Source organism: Mustela putorius, unplaced genomic scaffold, assembly GCF_011764305.1.
Source record: "Mustela putorius furo isolate JIRA1106 unplaced genomic scaffold, ASM1176430v1.1 tig00003898_pilon_pilon_pilon, whole genome shotgun sequence".
In the NCBI taxonomy this organism is placed as follows: domain Eukaryota; kingdom Metazoa; phylum Chordata; class Mammalia; order Carnivora; family Mustelidae; genus Mustela; species Mustela putorius.
In genome coordinates this window covers 2,385,249-2,408,291 of record NW_025422047.1, presented here as the reverse complement: position 1 = coordinate 2,408,291, position 23,043 = coordinate 2,385,249, and the positions used below count along the sequence as shown (strand labels likewise).

Here is a 23,043-nt window from a genome sequence, read left to right as displayed (position 1 = left end):
GACATCAGAGGCTGGCTTGTTGTTGTGAAGAAAACCCCCCACATATCTGGTGACTAGAAATGTCAGAAGTGGTTTGTGTTAATAGGAAATTCACAGGGAAGAAACTCAAAGTAGAGGAGAACTGGGTTTTTCTCTATCCAGGAAGGGGAAAAACCTGAGTTTTTCCTTTATATCTATGTGAAAGTTACTTTTATGTGTCAACTCAACTGGGCAACAGAGTGCACAGACATTTGGTTAAGCATTTTTCTGGGTTTGTCTCTGAGAATGTTTCTGGATGAGATTAACACAGGAATCAGTAGACGGAAAAAAGCAGATTGCTCTCTCTAATGTGGGTGGGCTTTATACAACAAGTTGAGGGCCTGACTAGAGCAAAAACAACAAAAAATATGAGGGACCACCTTCTGCCTAGACATAAGTCTTTTCCTGCCCTTAAACTCGAACTGAAACTTCAACTATTCTTGGGTCTCGAGCCTGCCAGCTTCCACCATCAGCCCCCCCGAGTCTGGAGCTTACCAACCGCCAATCTTGGGACTTCACAGCCTCCATACTTATATGAGCCAATTCCTTATGAGAAATCACTTTCTTTTCTTCCTCTCTTTCTATCCTACTGGTTTCTCTGGAGAACCATAATACGACCTCCAAAACATTTCTTAAATTGGTAAACATGTCTCCATCTCCATGATGACATTTTGGATCTTTGGTCCTAGACTAAATGGTGTTGGCCTCTTAACAAAAATGTACCAGCTTTCACTTTTGCCCCTGCTTCAGTGGTGTTCAATCAGAGAAGCAGAACCGCAAGAAAGGACACACTCACACATAATACATATATAACAAATGTATAAATATAAAATATACATATTATATATGGTGAGTGTTTACATAAAATATCACATATTTCAAATACAAAATGTATTTATTTATTTATTAAGATTTTATTAATCTACTTGACAGAGGGAGAGACAGTGAGAGAGGGAACACAAGCAGGAGGAGTGGGAGAGGGAGAAGCAGGCTTCCTGCTGAGCAAGGAGCCCTATGTGAGGCTCGATCCCAGGACCCTAGGATCATGACCTGAACTGAAGGCAGACACTTAACAAGCCACCCAGGCACCCCATAAATAATATTTAAATATGTATTATTTTTATATATGTATTTTAAATAATATTTAAAATGTACAAAATACATATCACGTGTTTGTATATGAAATATATTTAGATAAATATATTAAAATATAAAACATTTGACTCTGAGTGAAAAAAATAAGAATAAAAAGTACAATATATTGAGCACTAAATATGCTGTAAGCATTGTACTACATATTTTATATTATGGTGCAGTAGAAAGAATATAGGTTTTGGAGTCAAGACAAAACTGGGTTTGAAACTAACTACTCAGGATACCTGGGTAGCTCATACAGTTAAGCATCTGCTTTCAGCTAAGGTAATGATCCCAGGGTCCTGGGATTGAGTCCAGCATCAGGCTCCTTGCTCATGGAGGAGCAAGGAGCCTGCTTGCTCCCCCTGCTTGTGGTCTCTCTCTCTCTCTCTCTCTGATATATAAATAAGTAAAATCTTAAAAAAAAAAAAAAAAAAGAAAGAAACATACTCTTGTACTCACTAGCTGCATGACTTTGACAAGTCAACTAAACTCTAGGTCTTTATGTTTCCTAATTCATAAATAGAGACAAAAATATTTCCTTTTGAAGTTCTTGAGAAGATGAAGAAATTAGAAAGCAATCATAAGGATACTTACTGACCCTGAGAAAAGAATAGAAGCCATAAGGCGGCAAACCCTTACTACAGAGATAAAACAGTTAAAAAAAAAAATCAGAGATTAAGAGTGCAATAAAGGAGATTGGAAACAGGCTTGATGCAATGAACAGCGGGCTGGAAGAACAGGAGGAAGGAATTTGTGACCTAGAAGACAAAACAATGGAAAATAATGAAGCTGAACAACAGAAATAAAGAATTATGCGATGGGAGAATGGACTTAGGGAACTGAGTGAATCCATCAAACAGTAACGTCCATATTATAGGAGTCCCAAAAGAAGAGAGAAAACAGGGGGCAGAAAATCTATTTGAAGAAATAATAGCTGAAAACTTCTCTAAACTGGGAAAGGAAACAGATGTAAGAGGCACAGAGAACTCTCATCAAAATCAACATACAGGGAAAATGGCAAGACATCGCAATTAAATTTGCAAAATACACTGATAAAGAAAAGATATTAAAAGCAGCAAGACAAAAGAAGTCCTTAACCTACAACTCTGTACAGAGCTGATGAAAGATTCTTTTGATGATTGCTTCTTCTTCTTCTTCTCCTGATTGAGTCAGGGTCCCTCAAAGATCTGAACTGGGGACTCTCTGTTAGGACCCCTAGAGAATGTTACATGACGGAAAAAATAAAGACATTTTTTGGTAATGCAGGAAAAGGATTTTCACATTCCCTGAAATATTAGAGGAGTAACAGTTGGAATGTAGACAATGATTCATTAAAAGTTTTCAGGATCCAGATTAGGAATCGATGTGATTCCAAAGTTGCCAGTGCATCCCTAGGGTACACTGAATCCCTAGGGTAGCTGAATGCTTATCAAGGGCATTGTTAATGGCAATCATGCTTGGCAATGTGGTAAATGTCTGGATTTATAAATCAGAATTTAGGCAGCATAACAACTGGAAGGAGAAGTGACCTTTGCATTTGTGTTAACACTTAAGAGGTTTTTGCCATAAAGCATCACCATGTCACCTTTGGAAAGTAGTGTGGAAAAATCAGGCTTGTTGGGGTTAAGTTGTTGTAGGAGGAATTTAAAGCAAAACATTACAGGGGAAGCTTAGAACCTCTTGTGAAAATCTTGATTATCCTCCTACTCCTTGCTTTTAAAGAAGTCATTTAAAGGGAGAAAGAGAGAAGACTGAGTATTGGGGTCAGAAATTAAGGTACCCGTGTAACTGAGTGGAGTGTGCAGAACTCAGCCACCCAAGTTCAGAGAATTAGTTCACATGGGTCGTTCACCCAACTACCAAAGCCCCCAGGCTATGGGGTAAGTGAGTTACTGACTCTGGGTCAGAGAACACACTGGAAAAAGCCCTAGGCCTAAACACAAACCATGACTGTTGAGCTTTTATCTAGTTGGGAAGCGGGGTCCTAAACAAAAGATCAGTAATACCTCAAACATTTGCCCCCACCATCGAGCAGCCACCAGAGACAGTTTTAATACCATAGCACTACATGGGTTTGGGGGATGAGAAAGAAAATGCTTCCATCTGTTCTGGCTCTTGTGAGGATAGGTATTTTTTAGAGGGATCAAAAGAACTCAAGAAACTAAGATCCAGAAACAAAAGAGAGGTCACAGAGTCAATCTCTCCTGACCCCATAAACAAAAACGCTTGGTAGATACCATAGCTCTCCCCCCTTTCCTTGATTGGCCTACAGCCCAGTATTAAAGTAGTATGTGGGGTTTCTGTAATCAATGTGGTTCCAAAGGTCAGTCCCAACTCTAAGTGTGAACAAATGTGGTCAAAACCCTATGTTGAGAATGCCCCCCGCTTTCAGGGTAACTATGGAACTCCAGGGCTTTTGAATTTGAACCAACACAAATTGGGTAGGATAGGATGGACTGGACTGGGTAGAGTAGGATGCTACTGCCTAATGAGTCCCAGAAATCCTATAGGCATTAGCAGCAGCTTTAGAGAAAATTTCTAGCAACCCTTCAAGAGACTGGACTAGCCTGGAAGTTGGATGTGGTCCAACTGCCTTAATGAAATATAGCGGTACCACTTTTTATCTTCTGATTCCAACTCACCACCCCTTACCTCCAGCCCCTGCCACCCACTCAGAAGTCCTGTACTAAAACACACAAGAGTCTGGAAATATTTTTCTTGAGAAAATGTATGATGGGAAAGAGAGAGTTTTATTCACCAAAAATCCTCTTAGAAAGGTAGTACTGTCTTTGTTGGAAAAATCCTTTGATAATTGCTTGGGGGTAGAAACTGACATTTGAAGGCACCTGGGAGGCTCAGTGGGTTAAAGCCTCTGCCTTTGGCTCAGGTCATGATCTCAGGGTCCTGGGATCGAGCCCCACATCCGGCTCTCTGCTCAGCAGGGAGCCTGCTTCCCTCTCTCTCTCTCTCTGCCTGCCTCTCTGCCTACTTGTGATCTCTGTCAAATAAATAAATAAAATCTTTTTTTTTTTTAAAGAAACTGACATTTGAGGGATATTGATTTGGTGGCTTATCTGCAGAAGGCAAGGGGATGGTTTTATTGATTGATCCCTGAGAGAAGGGGGAAAAGTGAGAGGAAAATAAGAAGGAGCTGAAAATAGGAGATGTGAACTCCCTGCGAGATCAATCATTTGGGGGCAGGAAGAGCTTTAGCAAGCATTAAAACTCAATTTCATAGTTTCTTTCCTAAAAATATTCCAAAGACATATGAAAGATGCTAAAAGTGTGGACTCCTTTCAAGTGCAATTATCTTGGATGCACTTGGTACTAGCTGAGTTGCTAGAAACTGACAAGGAAGCTAAGTTCTACATTCAACGTGTTGTTGCTAACAAGGAGATAGATAGCTCTAAAGGTTAAGAACTACCAAGGAGGACACACACACACACACACTAGGAGCAAACTGTGGGAACAGGTATCATGAAGACGGTCACAGGCCACAGAACTGGGTTTTCATTCAAGTTAACCAGATATTCAAGGAGTAGGAAACCCCTAGCTGACAACGTGGCTATTCTAATTTTGCCGCCGCTGTGCTGTCATCCATCTTACTTCTGAGTGAGTTTTCTATGACACAAACGGAAGCGTGCCACACCTGTAATCAAAATTCTTCAATAATCCCCCATTGCCTACAGGATTAAAATAAAGAAGAAAAAAGAAAACCTCTGCAAGGTATTTAAGGTTCTTCTCAGCTTCTTGCAAACTGCCTGGTGAGCCGTAGGCACTCTAAACACTGATGTATAAATAAGTAGGACTGGCTGTCTCATTTTTATCAGGCTTCACACAAAAATCACAGGACTAATCAGTAAAGTCATCCCTGGCCATCTGTTGAAATCCCAACAAGCCCTCACACCCAAATCTCCATAGCCTCCTTCTCTGCTTATTTCTCCCCTCAATTCTCATCAATACTTTACATATTAGATATGATATATTTTCCTTATTTAGTTTATTGTGTATCCCTCTGTAGGCATATAAATATATAAAAAATAAACTACACACGAAAAATCTATGGAGACAGGAATTGTTAACTTTTTAATTTCTTCACTACTCTACCTTCAGTAACTTAGAACAGGACTTGGCACATAGCAAGGGCTTAAAATATATGTAGGTCGGATGGATGGGTCGATGGATAATGAAAGCCTCAGCTCAAAAACAATCTCCACCTGAAGTCGCCAGCAGATTTAGACATTTCTCCTCCCACTGCTGTCCCGTACATATCTTATCTTACCATATTGTACTTCTTTGCATGTTGCTCTGAGTTGAAAACTACAGCGAAGTTAGGGCCCTCACCATTTCATCTTCATATGCTTACAAGTGAATTTTTTGTATTTTGTACATGACAGGTCACTGAGTGAATGATTAATTATATCCCCATTTTAAAGATGCAGAAGCTGAGATTCAGAAAGGTTAAATAACTTTTAAGGACACACACTAGTAAGTAGCAGAGGTTGAGATTTATCATAAACATATGCCACACCATTCCTTTACTTTTCCTTGTCACTACTACCATCTCTCCCTACAATGTTCTAGCCTGCCTCCCACATTTTCTGTTTATCCATATTGAACCCACTGCTAAGTCCCTGCTCAAATCTCACCTATTTAGTGAAATCTTCCTGATGACTTATTCATGGTAATTTCTCCCTTTTTTTCTCCAGAAAACTCCTGAGATGACATTCAGGGTGAATGGGGCATGGGCCTTGGAGAATAGTTTATCCATGTCTCATCTGTGTTCCACACTCCAAATTCAGACTCTTGGTGCAAGGGCCTACTTATTTTGCAGGTAATGCACTCTCCATTGGTTCCAACTTCAGGAAATGTTCTCTTATGGTCTACCTATCTTTCCTGATGATTTATGTGGTCGATGATGGAAGCGATTATTTGCATGATTTGGTTGAGCAGAGCTCCCAGAAGAAGCTGCAAAATGCAGCAAAGTACCTAAGGTTATCTGAACACACAGCGTCCTTACCCTGAGGTTAGTGTTTAGGACACCAAAAATTTTCCCCTCCTTTCTCTGTCTCTGCTTCTCTTGGAAGTAAGGGCTTCAACCTTCCCCAGATGTGACTCCTCCAAGCTTCCTACATAAAAAGCCAAAGCTTACGTCCTATTAGCCATTTCCTCATGTTGCCATATGGGAAGTAGAGACTGACTTTTCATTGGCCCAACTTTTTCCTTTTTAAATAGAGGAATATATACCAACATTAGAAATAACAATTTTTGTTGTCAGGGGTCCTTAACAAGTAATGCAAAAAGTTACTTACAGTCGAAAGAAAATGTGCTTGTTTCCTGCCCTCATGTCCTCAGCGCTCAAGCTGAGACACTTAAAGTCGGAACCTGCAAAAATTCGCAGTAATTTCCCACTGTCTTTTGTACTTAAAATCTTCGGTAGATATCGAAACATCCTATCCCTACTAATGTGCCTTCCAAGTCTGTAAAAGGACTGCAACGTTGAACCCTTCATTGTGTCCACATCAAATACTGAGGTTAATTTGGGAAGAAGTGAATTAAAAGTGCAGGTTTGGGCTACACAGCGGTGTTCGAATCCCATCTCCATCGTCTACCAGCCACGCAACCCCGAATAAGTTTCTTAACGCCTCGATCTCATTTCCCTCATTTTAAATGAGATCCCGGACCTTCATAAAGTTGTATGTAATATAAAAAGAGTAATAAGTGATAAAGCTATTTGGGGGCTTACTATGCTCTAGGCACTATGTTGAGCACTGTACGCCCATCTCATCTCATCGTCGCCAATCAGACGAACCGGCCTTCTTGACGCCGCTATTCTCTTTCCCGCGAAACTGCAGCGCCGGGCGAGCGGCCGCAGGGGCGGGGATCAACCTCTGGAACCCCGTTTCACGCCCGACTCGCAGACCGCGCCGAAACGACGGCGGCCCTGGGGTGGGGGGGAGCCTGTTTCCAGCCGGACCGCGTCCCTGGGCGCTCCGGAGCGCTGCGCCTGCGCGCTCAGCCCGTCGCCGCGCCAGCCCTACGGACGTGCGCTCGCTGCCTTCGCGGCGCCTGGGCCCTGGGATGCGCGTCTGCCCGGTCCGTGCCAGCTCCAGGTGCGTGAGGAGGACTCGAGGAGTCCGTGTGTGAGGTGGAGCGATCCCCGGGAAGGGTCGGCCCTGCCTCGATCCCTCCAAGGTGCCCGGGGACCCGTCGCGGGGACGCCACGACCTCCGCTCCCATTCCTTTTCCAGTCCCCCGCCTCCCGACTGCGTCTCTGGGGGAGCCGCAGTCCTTTAGAGGAAGGCGCAGAAAGGATGCTTCTCCCCCACCCCTGCTGGGGGTCGAGTCGCAGGAGGCATTTCCCCCGGACTGCGGCCAAAGCCGTTTTCACGCTTGCCCTTCCTTTCCTGGTGTGGGATTTTGCAGTCTCTGGGCTCGACTCGACTCCTTAGATGCTTCTGGGTTGTGGGTGATTTGGGCGACGGCCGGACGTCAGGGTCCTCTGTCCTTTGCAGCCCGTCTGGGACGAGAGGTGAGGGTTTAAGAGCGTGGGCCAGGGGAAGTGGGGCAGAAGCAGCCACCACGAAGGAAAGGCTGTGATAAATGTCGCCAGAGATGATTCCCCAGCTGGAAGTGGCCCACGTTTCTCTCAGGGCTTTCGTCTCTTGTTCATTGGCTTTTGTGATGTCCCCACTATGCTTTATTATGTTAGTTTAAAAGAAAGAAAGAAAACACAACAAACAAACAAAAAAACACCAAAAAGCTTTCAGCCTTGAAGCGTCATTGAAATTCTTTTAAATCGGTATTTACAGTCTTCCAACAGAGCCTGTCGTGCCGTTGTCGAATAGTCTTCAGGTTGAACCCCTGAGATTTACTATTTTACTTTTTATTTTCAGTTTAACAGGAAAAAGTACACAGAGTTAGTTGGCTTTGGTTTGGTTTGGTTTGGTTTTAATAATTACCACCAACGATAAAATCGATTGAGAGCACAGAGAATCAGTTGAAATGGGATTTGCAGCTCTATCAGATTAATGTGCACCCTGTAGAAGTACTTATGGGACTGCCCTGGGAGCCCTGGACATCCCTGAGCTATCACTTATAAATAGCAGATGAGATCACTTGTTGCCACCCATGGTTCAAGCAAAGTAAAGTGCTTTCCCACGTGGTATAAAGGCAAATGACAATAGTATCCAGTCTTAACTGTTAGTGGTTAGTTGATCAGCCATAGACACCTTGGCACAGGAACTGTAGGTAGTCAGTTCCTGTTATAATCAGAGATGGTTGTGTGGTGTGGTTCTAGTCTGGGACTTCTTTCAAGAGTATTCCATAGACACTATTAAAGAAAAAAAGTTGTACGGTAGGAATAGAGGAGATTGGCTCATCCTGGACAAAAGCCTTTGTGTGATCTTTCAGGCCTGAAGGTAGACAATTGCATGTCTTTGGCTGGCCAGTCTTAGTAGGGGGGGAAACTGCCCTCTCCACACCAGACTTGTGCATGGCCAGTGCATTGCAGTTTTCTGGAGAGAGTTGCAATCAAGGACTCACCCCGTGTTTATTCTAGCTTGGGTTGTTGGCTCAGTTACCTGCATTCAGAAGGTCTTGGCGGGTGCTTCCCAGGCCCCTCCATCTCTGCCAAGACCCCTTGGATGGGTGAGGGGAGGGGCTTGCTTGAGGTACTTTGCTCTGTTTTAACTCAGGACTGTTCTACTCCTAGCCCTTCCTTCCTCTTCCTCTGGCCCACAGGCCCATGATGAGGTTGAGCCTTTTGTTCTGGCCCCCTCTGCAGGGAGATGCGGTGTCTGCTGCATCCATCTGATCCTCACCTAGTGTAGTTCTGTCTAATGGACCCTGGGAACCAGTACTTGTTTTGCCTCATCCTTGCACTGTGGCAGTAAGTGAATAAAGGCTTGATTATTATTTTCATCTTGGCTCTTTGTCCTGATTGACCAACCTGACACCTGATAGCTTGACAGGAATTCATAACTTAATTCTCGTAACTGTTGGTGTGTTAGCATGTTTAGGGATTTAGAGAGTGTTCACAAGTATTTTCTCTAACCCAGTGTAGTGAAAATGAATATGAATAGCACCCACAGTTGATTGTTGCTAACATGGATATCTGGGTCATATGGTATATTTGTGAATTAACATAATAGCTTGCAGTCAGAGTCTTTTATTTGCATAGACTTGTATGGCATATCCATTAGGCCTCTAATTACATTTTTTTGGTAAATATTTCAGGGTTATATGGCCCAAGTGAAAAAAATTAGATACTGCTGCTTTCCTTAGTAATCCTGCCTCATCCTGTGGGCCCCAGTCTTACCTAATGGATTACTTGGTTACTTTGAACAAAGTGACTGATTTGTTGTGGTTTCCTCTGACTAGGGTTGTGTGAAGAGATATACGAGGAACAGCTTTCACAACATTCTTACCTCTTTCAACAGAAGTTTCACAAAACAGTATTCATCTTTATGTTATGCAGTCTCATATTATCTACTCTTTATTAAACAAGACTTCCGATCGTGACCCACTGAATTGATTTCACGGTGCATTAATGGTAGCAACATGCAGTTGTGTTTTTCAAACACGAAAACACTATAATAAAGCCCCTAGTAGAAGAAACTTGTTCAATAAACGAATGTTTTTGTTTCTAATTCACATTGCTGAAAAGAACCACAGTGGATATGTTTGTGATTTTGTGTTTAGGGTATCTTGTAGGAGAAAACAGTACACATATATACAAATAGCATATATGTTGGATGTTTGCTAAGTTAACTGACAAAAGAACACTGCGTTTCTTGATTTAATAACTTTGTGATTTCAACTAGAAGATACAACATTAGAGAGGTAGAGCAGCTTCTTTTTTTTTTTAAATCTCTGACTCCTTTATTTAAAGTAAATGCAATAGTAGAAGAATGAGAAGATTGTTTTCTCTGATAAAAGAAGATAGGGTATACAGTTTTTGTGAAAATACCTAGTAATCTTTTGCATGTATCCTACAGAGTTATATTAATGAAAGCATATTTGTCCTTATACTAACTCCAAAACCAAAATGATCCTTTTATTATATTGTCTGAAAAGTGAACCACACTTAACTTTCAGTTACTTAGCCATTGATAAGAATATAAGTAGCCAATTTGCCTCATCGACTCTTTTAGGAATTCCACAACAAATGCAAAGAAGAAATACAAAGAACTATAAATTTAGTTAGTTTGTTTATTTCTTTTTTCTTTTGGTATGTTTATTTCTTAGTTAGAAACCCTAAAAATACATAATATGTAGACAAGGATAAAGTTTTAAAATTTGATTAGTGTTGAGCTAAGTAATACCTCCCTTTTGTATATCACTTCATAGTTTTCCAATATATTTAGATGGATTATTTCCATTGATTCTCACAACTTGATGTGGTATGCAGCCAGGAGACATTTTCCCTGTTTTAGTGATGAATTTATTTCCTTTTTTTGCTACTGAGATTATACAGTAACAAATCAGGACTAGAACCCAAGTTATCTGGGGCATTTTCTCCCAGTTGTCCATGTTGTCTTTGTTGGTCCAAAGAGGTAATTAAAAGTAAATACTGTTAGTGATGTGGCTAAGTAATCCAACCTTGGTAACTGAAACATACTCTCAGATCTTACCCATGGTATGCTATAATTATATGCAAATAATCTTATTTTTAGTTTTATATTTTAATTCTTAAATATGTTTTAATTATCTTATATTTTAATTCTTATACTTTAATTCTTTATATATTTAATTCTTACTTTAATTTTATTTTATATTTTAATTCTTTACCTTCTAGCTTAATTTTTAAAAAATGACAAAACGGGACACCTGGGTGGCTTAGTCATTTGAGCATCCAACTTGATTTGGGCTCAGGTCATGATTTCATGGTCGTGAGGTGGAGCCCCACATTGGGCTCTGTGCTGAGGGTGGAGCCTGCTAAGATTCTTTTCTCTCACTGCCCCTCCTCACCCTGATTCATACACAGGTTCTCTCTCTCTTTCTCTTAAAAATGAATAAATAATAAATAATGACAAAGCAACTAAATAATGATGATGCTACTTAATAGAGAACTAGGAAACTTGGAATTAAAGAGTCTATTTATAATGTTAAGAAATTTGACTCCTCCCCTTTTTAATGTATTGTCTCAATTAGTTAGAAATATAGCTTAAAATTATGTTTATTTAAAGGTTTTTTACAATTTTATTTACTTATTTATTGATTTATTTTTTAAGATTTTATTTATTTATTTGACAGAGAAAGATCACAGGCAGGCAGAGAGGCAAGCAGAGAGAAAGGGGGAAGCAGGCTCCCTGCTGAGCAGAGAACCCATTTCAGGGCTCGATCCCAGAACCCTGGGATCATGACCTGAGCTGAAGGCAGAGGCTTTAACCCACTGAGCCACCCAGGTGCCCCAATTTATTTATTTATTTTTAAGTATGTTCTACACCCAGGGGCTTGAACTCATGATCCTGAGATCAAGAGTCCTATACTGTACTGACTGAGCCAGCCAGGTACTCCTAGAAATTTATTTTAAAGACTCATCATTTCTTTTCTTTTTTTTTTTAAGATTTTATTTATTTGTCAGAGAGAGTGAACAGGCAGGCAGAGTGGCAGGCAGGGGCAGAGAGAGAAGCAGGCTCCCTGCCAAGCAAGGAGCCTGATGTGGGACTCGATCCCAGGACACTGGGATCATGACCTGAGCTGAAAGCAGATGCTTTTTTTTTTTTTTTTAAGATTTTATTTATTTATTTGACAGAGATCACAAGTAGGCAGAGAGGAGGCAGAGAGAGAAGGGAAAGCAGGCTCCCTGCTGAGCAGAGAGCCCAATGTGGGACTTGATCCCAGGACCCTGGGATCATGACCTGAGCTGATGGCAGAGGCTTTAACCCACTGAGCCACCCAGGCACCCCTGAAAGCAGATGCTTAACGAACTGAGCCACCTAGGCATCCCAAGACCAATCATTTCTGTATGTGAATTTAGTTCTATAAATCTAAACTATTCATCTAAAATGGTTATTAACTTACTTTTTAAACAAAGAAAAAGGCCAGGTTCTCCTGTACCCTTAATATCTTTAACCAAAGGACAACTTAAATTATTTTTTTATTTGAATAAATAATTTTTAAATTAATACATTTTTATTTTTGATTTTTAGACATCTGTGGAGTTTAAGAACATGGAGTTCATCAGAGTATATCACTGAAGAATATGATGGCTGAAAACAATTTAAAAATGCTAAAGATTCAACAGTGTGTAGTAGCCAACAAACTACCTAGAAACAGGCCATATATTTGCAATATTTGCTTCAAGCACTTTGAAACACCATCAAAATTAGCTAGGCATTATCTCATTCATACTGGTCAAAAGCCATTTGAATGTGATGTGTGTCATAAAACCTTTAGGCAACTGGTTCATCTGGAGAGACATCAACTAACTCATAATCTGCCTTTTAAATGTAGCATTTGTCAACGCCACTTTAAAAATCTGAAGACATTTGTGAAGCACCAACAACTTCACAATGAAACGTACCAGAATGATGTTAAACAGGTCAGAAGACTGTTGGAGGCCAAGCAAGAAAAGCCAGTATATGGGATGTATCATACTTTTACCACAGAGGAAAGATGGGCATTACACTCACGCTCTAAGTCCGATCCTACATACAGCCCTACAAAGAAAAGAAAGAATATTCACGCGTGTACAATCTGTGGCAAGATGTTTCCATCACAGTCAAAACTTGATAGGCATGCACTTATTCATACTGGCCAGAGGCCTTTTAAGTGTGTCTTGTGCAGTAAATCTTTCCGACAGTCAACTCATTTAAAAATTCATCAACTCACACATTCAGAAGAAAGACCTTTTCAATGTTGTTTTTGTCAAAAAGGATTTAAGATTCAGAGCAAACTTATGAAGCATAAACAAATCCATACCAGGAATAAGACTTTTCAGACACTTTCACTAAAGGTAAAGAGTCCAGAATCCTGCCCCCTGCCTAATAAATTAAATGCAAAGCAGGATGGTTTTGAAAATGGTGATATAGGTGAATCTGAGGAGAATAATCAACTTGACGTCCACTCTATTTATATCGTCCCTTTTCAGTGTCCAGAGTGTGAAGAGTGTTTTGAATCAGAGCAGATTCTCAATGGACATAAGTGTTTTCCTGCCAGAGGTGGCAAAATTCCAAGCCGGCTCAAAAGAAACTACAACTATAAAACCATTGTGAAAAAAATCTTGGCTAAACTTAAACGTGCTGGGGGTAAGAAATTAGATAATTTTCGATCTGAGAAAAAAGTATACAAAAACAGTTTCTTGAAAAATTACGATCTTATTTCTGGTGAGCAGAGCCCTGAACAAACCCCGAAAACATTTATGGGTTCTCTTGGCAAACATGGAACATATAAGCCAGTTGGCAATAAAAAGAAGAAAACATTGACTTTGCCATTTTCTTGGCAAAAGCACTTTCAGAGCCAAAATATGGGTAAAAACTTGAAAGGTATCCTTACAACAGAAAACATGTTAGATAACTCCGTGAATAATAAAGATGTATCTATCTATGGTTCATCAGGAGAGGAATTCTTTGATAACTGTGAAGTGCTTCAGTGTGGTTTTTCAGTTCCTAGTGAAAACATCCATACTGGACATAAGATGTGTCCTTGTGACAAATGTGAGAAAGTGTTTCCTTCTATATCCAAACTACAAAGACACTATTTAATTCATACTGGACAGAGACCTTTTGGCTGTAATGTTTGTGGGAAATCTTTTAGGCAGTCAGCTCACTTAAAAAGACACAAGTTAACTCATATTGATAAGATTCCTTATAGAAGATCTCTTTGCCAAGAATTTGAAAATTTGAACCAACTTCTTATTCATCCAGGCGATAATGTTAACTATAATGCTTCCCAACAATGTCAGACTCTTGGTTTCCAAAAATACGAGGTCTCAGAGTCAGATCAGATACCAGAAATAAAAGTTAAGGCTGAATCAGAGGATTTCATTCTTAGTACCCCCTATAGGAACAGGCAGCCTTATCTCTCTAGTGCACTACTGCAATCAGAGCAGAGCCAACACGGTCATTGTTGTAGTTATTCAGGGCGTGCAGAGAGGAATGATGGCCTTCTTTACCAATGTAGCGTTTGTTCCAAAAGTTTTAGATCTCCATCTAAACTTGAAAGACACTATCTAATTCATGCAGGGCAGAAGCCATTTGAATGCTCGGTTTGTGGCAAAACATTCAGACAGGCTCCTCACTGGAAAAGACATCAACTTACTCACTTTAAGGAATGACCAACCACAAGATAAAGTTCTCAGATTCAGTTATGTAACTGACAGAACCAGGAACACATCTGTGGTCTCTCTGGTGATCTCATTCTTAAAGCCTATATCATTTAAAATGTGTTTTCATTAGAAGACCTTTGTTAGGTTGAGTGATGTCATAGGCAGTTGCTTGTCCTGAAAGTAAGAGCCAAGATACATAGAAAATTAATACGATGTTTTAGGAACAGCCAACTTAATTTTTAGGGGGAAGAGCATGGTTTGATGCCATATAGAAGACATTTATTTATTTTAATATATACTTTGTATTGAAAATGTAAATCCATGATGCGGTACAATAACTCAGTTCATCATTTTTTAAAGGAATTATTTCTTACTGTATGCCATCTCCTTTTAGATATACTCAAAAGACAGAGGTAAAAGTTGGGTTTTGGCTGCAGCAAATAGCCCCACTACATTTTATTTATTTTGTTTCATATGAAAGCATAATTTTGTCCACCTATGGCTCAAATTCCATTGCAGATTTTTTTTCTTCTAAGTTTAAAAACTGAAGGCAGTAAAAGTGAAGATGGATGAAAAAATCATGGCATTATTTTCATTGGTCTTTTGCAAACCATTTATTCTTAGGACCCCTGGTAGCTTTACCTCCTTTTCCAGAGGGGATTCGAAGTTGGCCTTTTGTGCAGCTTGTTGTCTTTCCCAAAAGATCTGAAAGTCGGAGAGAGACTAGAATGCACCTGTATACATTTATCATGTTTACTAATCGGGAATATTTTCCAAGTGCCATAATCTTTTTGAGGATATGTATGCAGTATTATCTTTTCAGAGGAATAAATGAAATTCATCTGTTTACTAAATAATTGACAACAGTAGTTGTATAGACTTAAGACTCACCCATAGATCTACATCTCCACATGATTTCTGTTTTACTTCAGTAAAACTTTGTTTTAATGCCTCTTGAATTGAGTGGTCCTGTACTTAACTAAATCTGTTAAGTTGGATCAAATGGCAAAGAGTAGGTCTAATTCTAGTTTTTAATTCTGTTGTTTCTCGCAAGACGCTAATGCTAAAGAATGTTATTTTGATCCTTAGCAAATTGTTTTGATTAGTAAGGTAATTATTCCCAATAGTAATAAAGTGCTTATGGAATTGAGGGTATCATTCTTCGAAACAGCACTGTCATGATTGGGAAATACTGAATCTTAAGCTATAAAAGACATAATCACAAATTGTCCTTTGTATTTGCCATTTTTTAATAAAATCTTTAAGAATGACATTTCTTAGTAATAAAGTAACCATTATCTTTGAAGAGAAGAACTGGTGGGTGTTTTTCCTGGTATACTTAAATATAGTGACAAGCCCTCTGTTAAGAATGGATAATAAACATTCTTTGCATTGTAAGCTCTTTGTCATACTCTAAGAATTGTCTTTGTATAGGAGGAAGGGGGAAGAGAGGTTGGTATCTTCTTTTTCCAGTGCATTTTGAGAAACTTGGGTTTAATATACAGAGATAAAATGTAACAGTATAGTAACAGATAACAGTAACAGTAACCGATAAAATGCCCAATGTGTATTAATATGCAGGAGAATCATGTTTTAAAGAAGAATTTCTCTTAGGTTTCCTCCAGATATGTTCCTCCAATGCAAGCAGAATTTGCTTTACACAAAACTTTTCAAGAACATACCTATTACATAAAAACAAGGAAAAATTAGTTCATATTTTCCAAGAATATAGGTAGGTTCAAGGATTTTTTGTTTGTAATTATGTATTGGGGGATTTTCCAAAGCTATTTATTTAATTTTATTTGAAGCAAATGTCTCATTTAGCCATTTCCCAGCTCAAACAGGGAGAGTTCTAACAGTGTTGTGCTTGTATGATTATTAGACTTTATTTGCTTAAGTGATACTACTATACTTTTTTTTTTTGGCCCATGACTTTTTAAGCTGTTTCATATTGAAAGTTGGAATATTGTAAAAAATTTTGTCAAAGATGTACTGTAGTGCTATTGGAAGTACCTGTAACAATCCTTATTTACCTTTATCACTGCAAGCTTCTTGTGGAAACTTTTTATAGGAATGAAAATAAACTGTATACCTCCATGATACAAAAATTAAACATTAGATGTTAAATGATGATTTGCTGCATGCTAGAACTGTTAGTATTGTTGAATCAATTACTTTGGTTTTCTGAAAAAATAAACTTTATAAATACCTTTAAAGAGATTTATTAAAAATTTTTGTTTGGTTGATTCCAGGTTGTAGCATGATTACTTACTGAAGTAGTTCCATTGGCTGAGTTAGTGGAATTATTGTTTCTTGTTTTGTACTGCAGTAGGGCCAACAATTTTAAGACAAAATATGTGTGTGTTGAAAGAAAGTGGGTGGTGGTTAAGAGTCCTGAAGAATTTAAATTTCAGAGTATTTTAAAAATAAACTTTCAAATTATAGAGTTTGGACTTTTTTTTTTTTTTTTAAATAGAAGGCAAAAGCTCATAATACTAGAATAAGGTACTGATGGCCAAACACTTTTCCTGGGCCCACTCCTTCTACACTGAATTTCCTAACATGGATATTTAATCATCTCCCTTTTACTTATTTATTTATTTTTTTACTTTTCCTTCTTAGTACATTTCTTTGATATTTTATTACCACCTACAAAAGGATGTTAACTGCATTACATGTCACATGATCTACCCGTTTACCCATTTATCTTCCTCTTTGGCTTGCTCCAGATTTGTGCTAAAGAAAGTTCCTCCCATGCATATTCTTGCTATTCTTGTCTCCATTTTGTCTACCCACTATTATTCCCACTATTATTTTAAATTAGATACAGACTTCACACTGTTCAAAGAAGAAATTCAGTTCAGCCAGATTTTATTTGACTTTACATGATTATGGGAAAAAAACTAAAGTGTTTAAAACTGGCTTGCAGAAAACATTTTTTAAATGATGAATTGACTTCTACTTATTTTTTAACATAATCTCTATCCCAACATGGGGCTTCAACTCACAACCCTGGGATCAAGAGTCGCATATTCTTTTTTTTTTTTTTAAGAGTCACATATTCTATTGACTGAGCCAGCCAGGAGCCCCCAAAACATTTCTATTTACATATTATGTTAAATAACCTTTATTTGGGTTTTCTGTTGTTTTTTAGTAATCTCTACACTATACGTGGGGGGCTTGAACTCATGGCTCTGGGATCAAGAGTCCAGGCCACCTACTGAGCCAGCCAGATGCCTCAAGGACTTTTTGATGAAACAGACTATCTGCTTTTTAGAAGCAGGAAAGAACATTTAATTCCTATCTTGAACTTTCTATTGCTGATTAGAAGGACTTAAATTTCAGGGCTAACTGCTGGGGTTCAGTTAGCACCAAGAGGGGAAAAAAAAAAAAAAAAACGAAAAGTGACACAATGGTATTATTAAAGGGATATGGAACTTGTAATATTTTACATCTACACTGGCAAATTTCTATTCATTCTTTGAGTTTGAACTTAAATACTACTTCCTCTGGAAGCCTTTCTGATTTACCCAAACAATCTATCCCCTGTGCTCCTCTGCTTTTTGTTCATAACTCCATTAATTGCAACTGTTGATCAGTGGTTTTCAAACTTTAGTGTGCATTGGAATCATATAGAGAGTTTGTTAAAAGCATGGATAGCTAAGCCACATCTTCAGAGTTTCTCTCATGTCACGTGTTAGGCCCAATAATTTGCATTTATTTGCATTTATGCAGGTTAGCTATTAGGTCAAATTTGAAGTTGTGTTTGGAAAGCAGGGAGGATAGGCCAAAAAATAAAAAAATAAAAATCCACTGCACCTTGCGTAAAAACAGATAACAGTTGGAACAAAAAACTTGAGTTTTACCTGTCATTTTGGTTACTGTTGTATCTTTCTGTTTTTTATATTGAAAATCCATTTTACACCTCCTTTCTCCATTGCCTCTTCACTCACTAAACTGTCAGCCCCTTTTAACCTAGTGCCCTTTTCCCCTAGTTTGGCAATAGGGATGGATTGCAAAAAGCATGAGGAAACTTTTCGGGGTGTTGAATATGCTTAACATCCTGATTTGGGTGATGGTTTCACCGATGTAGGACTGAAAACAGATCAAATTTTACACTCCAAATATGTGCATGCAGTTCATTGTATGTCAACCTATACCTTCATGAATCTTTTAAAAACATTTAAAACCAAGCCCTTCATACCCAGCCTATATTTTTTTCACTACCGCTTTTTTTAGGTTTGAGAGAACTGCCAAGTCTCCCCGACGCCGGCAACTCTACCAGGAGAACCGTCGCCCGACACCACCTACCTACCTGCCCAGACATTGAGACTCTATCCGCACTACCGGGTGCGTTCTCCCATCTTCCCGCTAGGGGGCGCACGAGGAGGAGGCCGAAGCCCTTGCATTCTCTAGCTGAGACCCAACACCTGCACGAACTTCCGGCCCTATTCCGTTCCGCTTCCGGGGAAGTGCAGGGGCTGCGGTACGCGCTCCTCTGAGACTGTGAACAGTGAGGATATTTTGGCCCGCGGGCTCCTGGTTCGCGGAGTTGGGCCGCCACAGCTACCTGTTAAGGGAAGTACATCGGGTTCCCCACTGCTCCGAGGGGACCTTTCCTTTCCACTGGAGCGGAGAGTGCTGCCATGGCGGCCCCTGCTCAGCCCAAGAAAATCGTGGCTCCTACGGTGTCCCAGATCAACGCGGAGTTCGTAACCCAGGTGCGCTTGGCCGAGTCTGGTGGGTGTGAAAGGGGGAGATGTCAAGGCTCCCGAGGCCTGGGTCTGGGATTTTCCGTGGGACTGGGAGCACCCAGGAAGCATTCGTTCGTCAATTCATTCACTCAAGTGTTCGAACTGAGTATCTGCTCTGAGTCGGCCACTGTGTTGGGCGCTGGGGATAGCACAGGGGAAGAGCCGCCTTGCCCTGCGGAGAACAGGTTCCAGGGAAGATAGAGAAATAAAGAGAAACATACTGAGCGAGCTTTTCTGTCCCGGAGTCTGTCGCAGAAGCGGTGGATTCACGGTAGAAAGCACCCCAGTCTATCTGACACTGGCAGGGCTTCGTAGCCGAGATGGTGCCTAACAGAGAGGAAGGAGTAGAGTTTTCCTTAGCCTTAGAGTAACTAGGCTTTTGAGTGGAGCGACGAGAGTCTTCCAAGACACCCCAAGAGGGCAGAGGCGTCATCCGAAAGCATTCATGTAGAACCCGTTTACTGTGCTGCATTGCGAACCGCGGTGGGCTGTGAAAAAGGAAACAGCCCTAGCCCTCAACAACATTCCTAATCCTTATTTCGCTGCTTTGGGTGTTGGTTAAGAGTGCAAGTAGTTCCCTGCCCAAGTTAGCCCATCTTCGTCTTTCTTCTCTGGTCTGTCTCAGATGTGCCAACGCAGAAGCCTCAGGGTCATTTTGAACCGCCCTTCCCCTTAACCACCATGTGTTTACATTCTCAATAGCTTTCAAGTTTGTCTGCGTCTCTGTACCCTTGTTTATTCTGTGGGCCTACGCACCCTAACCTGTGGTTCGTGGCTTTCCCCCAGCCCATTCTTCATATTGCTGCCAGTGATTTTATACAAATGCAAATCCAGTCATATCACTTGCCTTCTTAAAATCTGTAGAGTTCTAATTTCTCTTAGGGTAATGACCAGGATCTTTCAAAATACTATGTAATCTGGCTTGTGTTTATATCCACTTTCCTCTCTCTTTCTTACTCTGCTTTAGCCATACTGACCCGCATTTACTTAAATTCGACATGCTTTCTTTAATCTCCTGTTCTTTCAACATTGTTCCTTCTGCTCAGAATCCTTATTTTCTCCCACTTTATGCGGTTAATTCATTGTCATCCATCTACATTACTTGGGAGAAGCTTTCTTTACAACTTAAACTATATTAGATCTCCCTTTTCCCATGTACCTTTTTTTTTTTTTTTAAGATTTTATTTATTTATTTGACAGACGGAGATCACAAGTAGGCAGAGAGAGAGAGGAGGAAGCAGGCTCCCTGCTGAGCAGAGAGCCCGATGCGGGACTTGATCCCAGGATCCTGAGATCATGACCTGAGCCGAAGGCAGAGGCTTAACCCACTGAGCCACCCAGGTGCTCCTGTACCTGTATTTTTATGGTTAAAGCCATTTATTAATTTCCTTCGCTCAAGGAGCTTAGATTTTAGAGATGAGTCAGACAAATTAACAGTACAGTTTCAAATAGGGATAAGTGGTATCAGAAAAATGAAGCAGGGTGTTTTGACACTGACTAGGGTGGGGTGTATGAAAGGCAGTCAGCAAAGTTCTCTCTGAGGTGACATTTGAACTAAGACCTGAATGCGAAGAAATGCCAGTTTGGGGGAGAGCGGGGAAACAGTGCAGGGAATAGCAAGTGCAAATGCTTTATGGTATGAATATAGAAAACGCCGGGATAGAAACATAAGAGGAGAGATAGTATGTAGACATCATATCGTATATAGTTTTGGAGGGTGAGATAAGAAGTTTGGATTTCATTCTCAGTACAGTAGATTTTAATTGCAATCCAGGGAATATTTTAGAAAGGATCTTCTGGCTAATGGGTGGAAACTGGGTGGGAGTGAAAGAGCAAAAGTAGCAGTAGGGTCACCAGTGACTCCAGGTAAGAGATGATGGTGGTCTCTACTGTTAAAGATTAGGATAGGGCACCTCGGTGGCTCAGTTGGTTAAACAACTGCCTTCAGCTCAGGTCGTGATCCTGGAGTCCTGGGATCGAGTCCCACATTGGGCTCCCTGCTCGGCAGGGAGTCTGCTTCTCTCTCCCACCCTTCCCCTTCTCATGTTCTCTCTCTCTCTCTCTGAAATAAATAAAGACTTAAACATATATTAAAAAATAATAAAAAAATAAAGATTAGGGTAACTGATACATACTGAGGCTAGAGGCAGCAGGACCTGATGATGATTGTGGAAGGATGGAGGAAAAGACGAATTGGTCATAGCTTGAACAACTAGGTGAATGGTATGGACATTTACTGAGATAGGAAAGGAGAGGGTTTAGTGGGGGAATATCAAGAGCTCTCTTTGGGACTTGTTAAATGTGAGATGCCTAGTAAACATTCAGTTGAAAATACTGAGAAGGCAGTTGAATATGTGCGTTGAGAGTACCTGAGCAAGCTGTGGGCTTGAATATAAATTTTGTATTTTTTCACCCAAGATGGTATTTAAAACTGATATGTCCCAGGGAATGTTATTTGTGAACACGTAACTTTTACTGTATCCTACATTAGATTGAGAGAGCTGAGGCTAGGAACCGTGTCTGATTTATTCCCCATGTACCCCCAGTGCCTAGCGTTGTACTAGGTGCACATTGTGTGATGAGTATGTGTTAAAAGAGTGAGTGAATTAATGGGTAATCATAACAGAGCATTAATAATATAGAAGTAGGGATGAACATTCTCAGCAATATTGGGCCATGGAGAGCAAACATGAATGCCTAATTTCTGCTAGATACCGTTTTGGGCTCTTACAGGCTGCAAAGATAAATAAAATGTGATCCTTGTATTTAGGGAGTTCAGTTTCTGGGAGACTTTAAGAGACTCATCATAGTTCAGTCAATAAATGCCAGAATAGAGATGTGAGGGAAATGCTTTGAGAACACAGTTTTAAATGGAAAGTTTTGTCTAAGAAGACTGTCAAGAAAGAATCTTCTCCCCATTGAGAAAGTGCCATTTTAGATGGACTTAAAACATAAATAGTGACATGAGGAAATGGGTTTTCTAGCTGGAGGGGGTATCTTGGATTTAGGTGGTGGTTTATTCTTTTTCTTCTTCTCTTTCTCCTCCCATTTCTCCTTCCTCCTTCTTCATTTCTGAGTACCTGACCAGAGAAGGTATTTTTAAATTATTATTAAATGAGTAAGTTGCAGAGCTTAAAATTTAGTTTTAAAGAGATCAGAAATCTGAACTTTGTGAATTTAGTTTTTTATGCTACTGTATTTTATGTCCTTTTTGTCTTACAGTAAAATTTATTTTGAACAATCTATGCTGTCATAGCTATGTTAAGTGGGAAATGGAAAGAGTTTCTGTTTTGCATGAGACTGGAGAGTATGGGGGAAGGCTGTGTCTGAGAGGTCACAGGTTCGACCCCAAGGAAAAGCTGGCTGAGATATTTACAGTAAGCAGTTTTGATCAGAAGATAGGATTTACATATGTGTTTGGAAGACCCTAAATCCATGAAAACTGATCGGATTCAGTTCTCTTAATGGTATGAGGTGACTAAAAGTAGTTTGTGTGATGCCCATAGACAGTGGAATGAGGAATCAGAATACCATAAGATAATTGGGGGTAGAAGTGTTTTCTGTTGGGTTGGAGGCTAATTGATAGTTCGGGAAGGTGTCACGTAAGTGGGCCGTTGATATATGGGTTGGAGAGACTTCCTCAGGGTCAGTGTCCTCACTGCTCGTGAGGCCCTTTGGGTGTGCTTACTGGGATAGGTACTTAGCTATAGAAGCAAAGAAGAAATGAGTCCCATCTCTTTAGTGTTCCACTTAGGCAGACAGGAAGATAGACAAGCAATCAAATGATTGATAATACAGAAAGATAAGACTATAGTAGAGTGCTTTATGAAATGAAGAGAAGGAAGAAACAATTATCACCCT

General features: G+C 40.0%; 2 protein-coding genes across 3 annotated transcripts in view; both read left to right on the top strand.

Annotated features, from left to right (window-relative positions):
* Positions 1-7,161: 7,161 nt before the first annotated feature.
* On the top strand, positions 7,162-16,872 carry ZNF770 (zinc finger protein 770). 2 transcript variants are annotated; one of them, XM_004751051.3, is made up of 2 exons: positions 7,162-7,268; positions 12,312-16,872. In XM_004751051.3, the coding sequence occupies exon 2, from the start codon at positions 12,365-12,367 to the stop codon at positions 14,435-14,437; it is 2,073 nt and encodes a 690-aa protein (XP_004751108.1). In that variant the 5' UTR covers positions 7,162-7,268; positions 12,312-12,364; the 3' UTR covers positions 14,438-16,872. The 2 variants fall into 2 exon arrangements, with proteins under 2 accessions (XP_004751108.1, XP_044923713.1); XM_045067778.1 differs by lacking the exon at positions 7,162-7,268 and adding an exon at positions 9,399-9,611.
* Positions 16,873-18,865: 1,993 nt separating this feature from the next.
* The window catches only part of AQR (aquarius intron-binding spliceosomal factor), a 93,232-nt gene continuing 89,054 nt past the window's right edge, over positions 18,866-23,043 (top strand). The window contains exon 1 of the mRNA XM_004751049.3: positions 18,866-19,149. Coding sequence (XP_004751106.2) covers positions 19,075-19,149 — 75 coding nt within the window. The 5' untranslated portion in view covers positions 18,866-19,074. The remainder of the gene's footprint in view (positions 19,150-23,043) is intronic.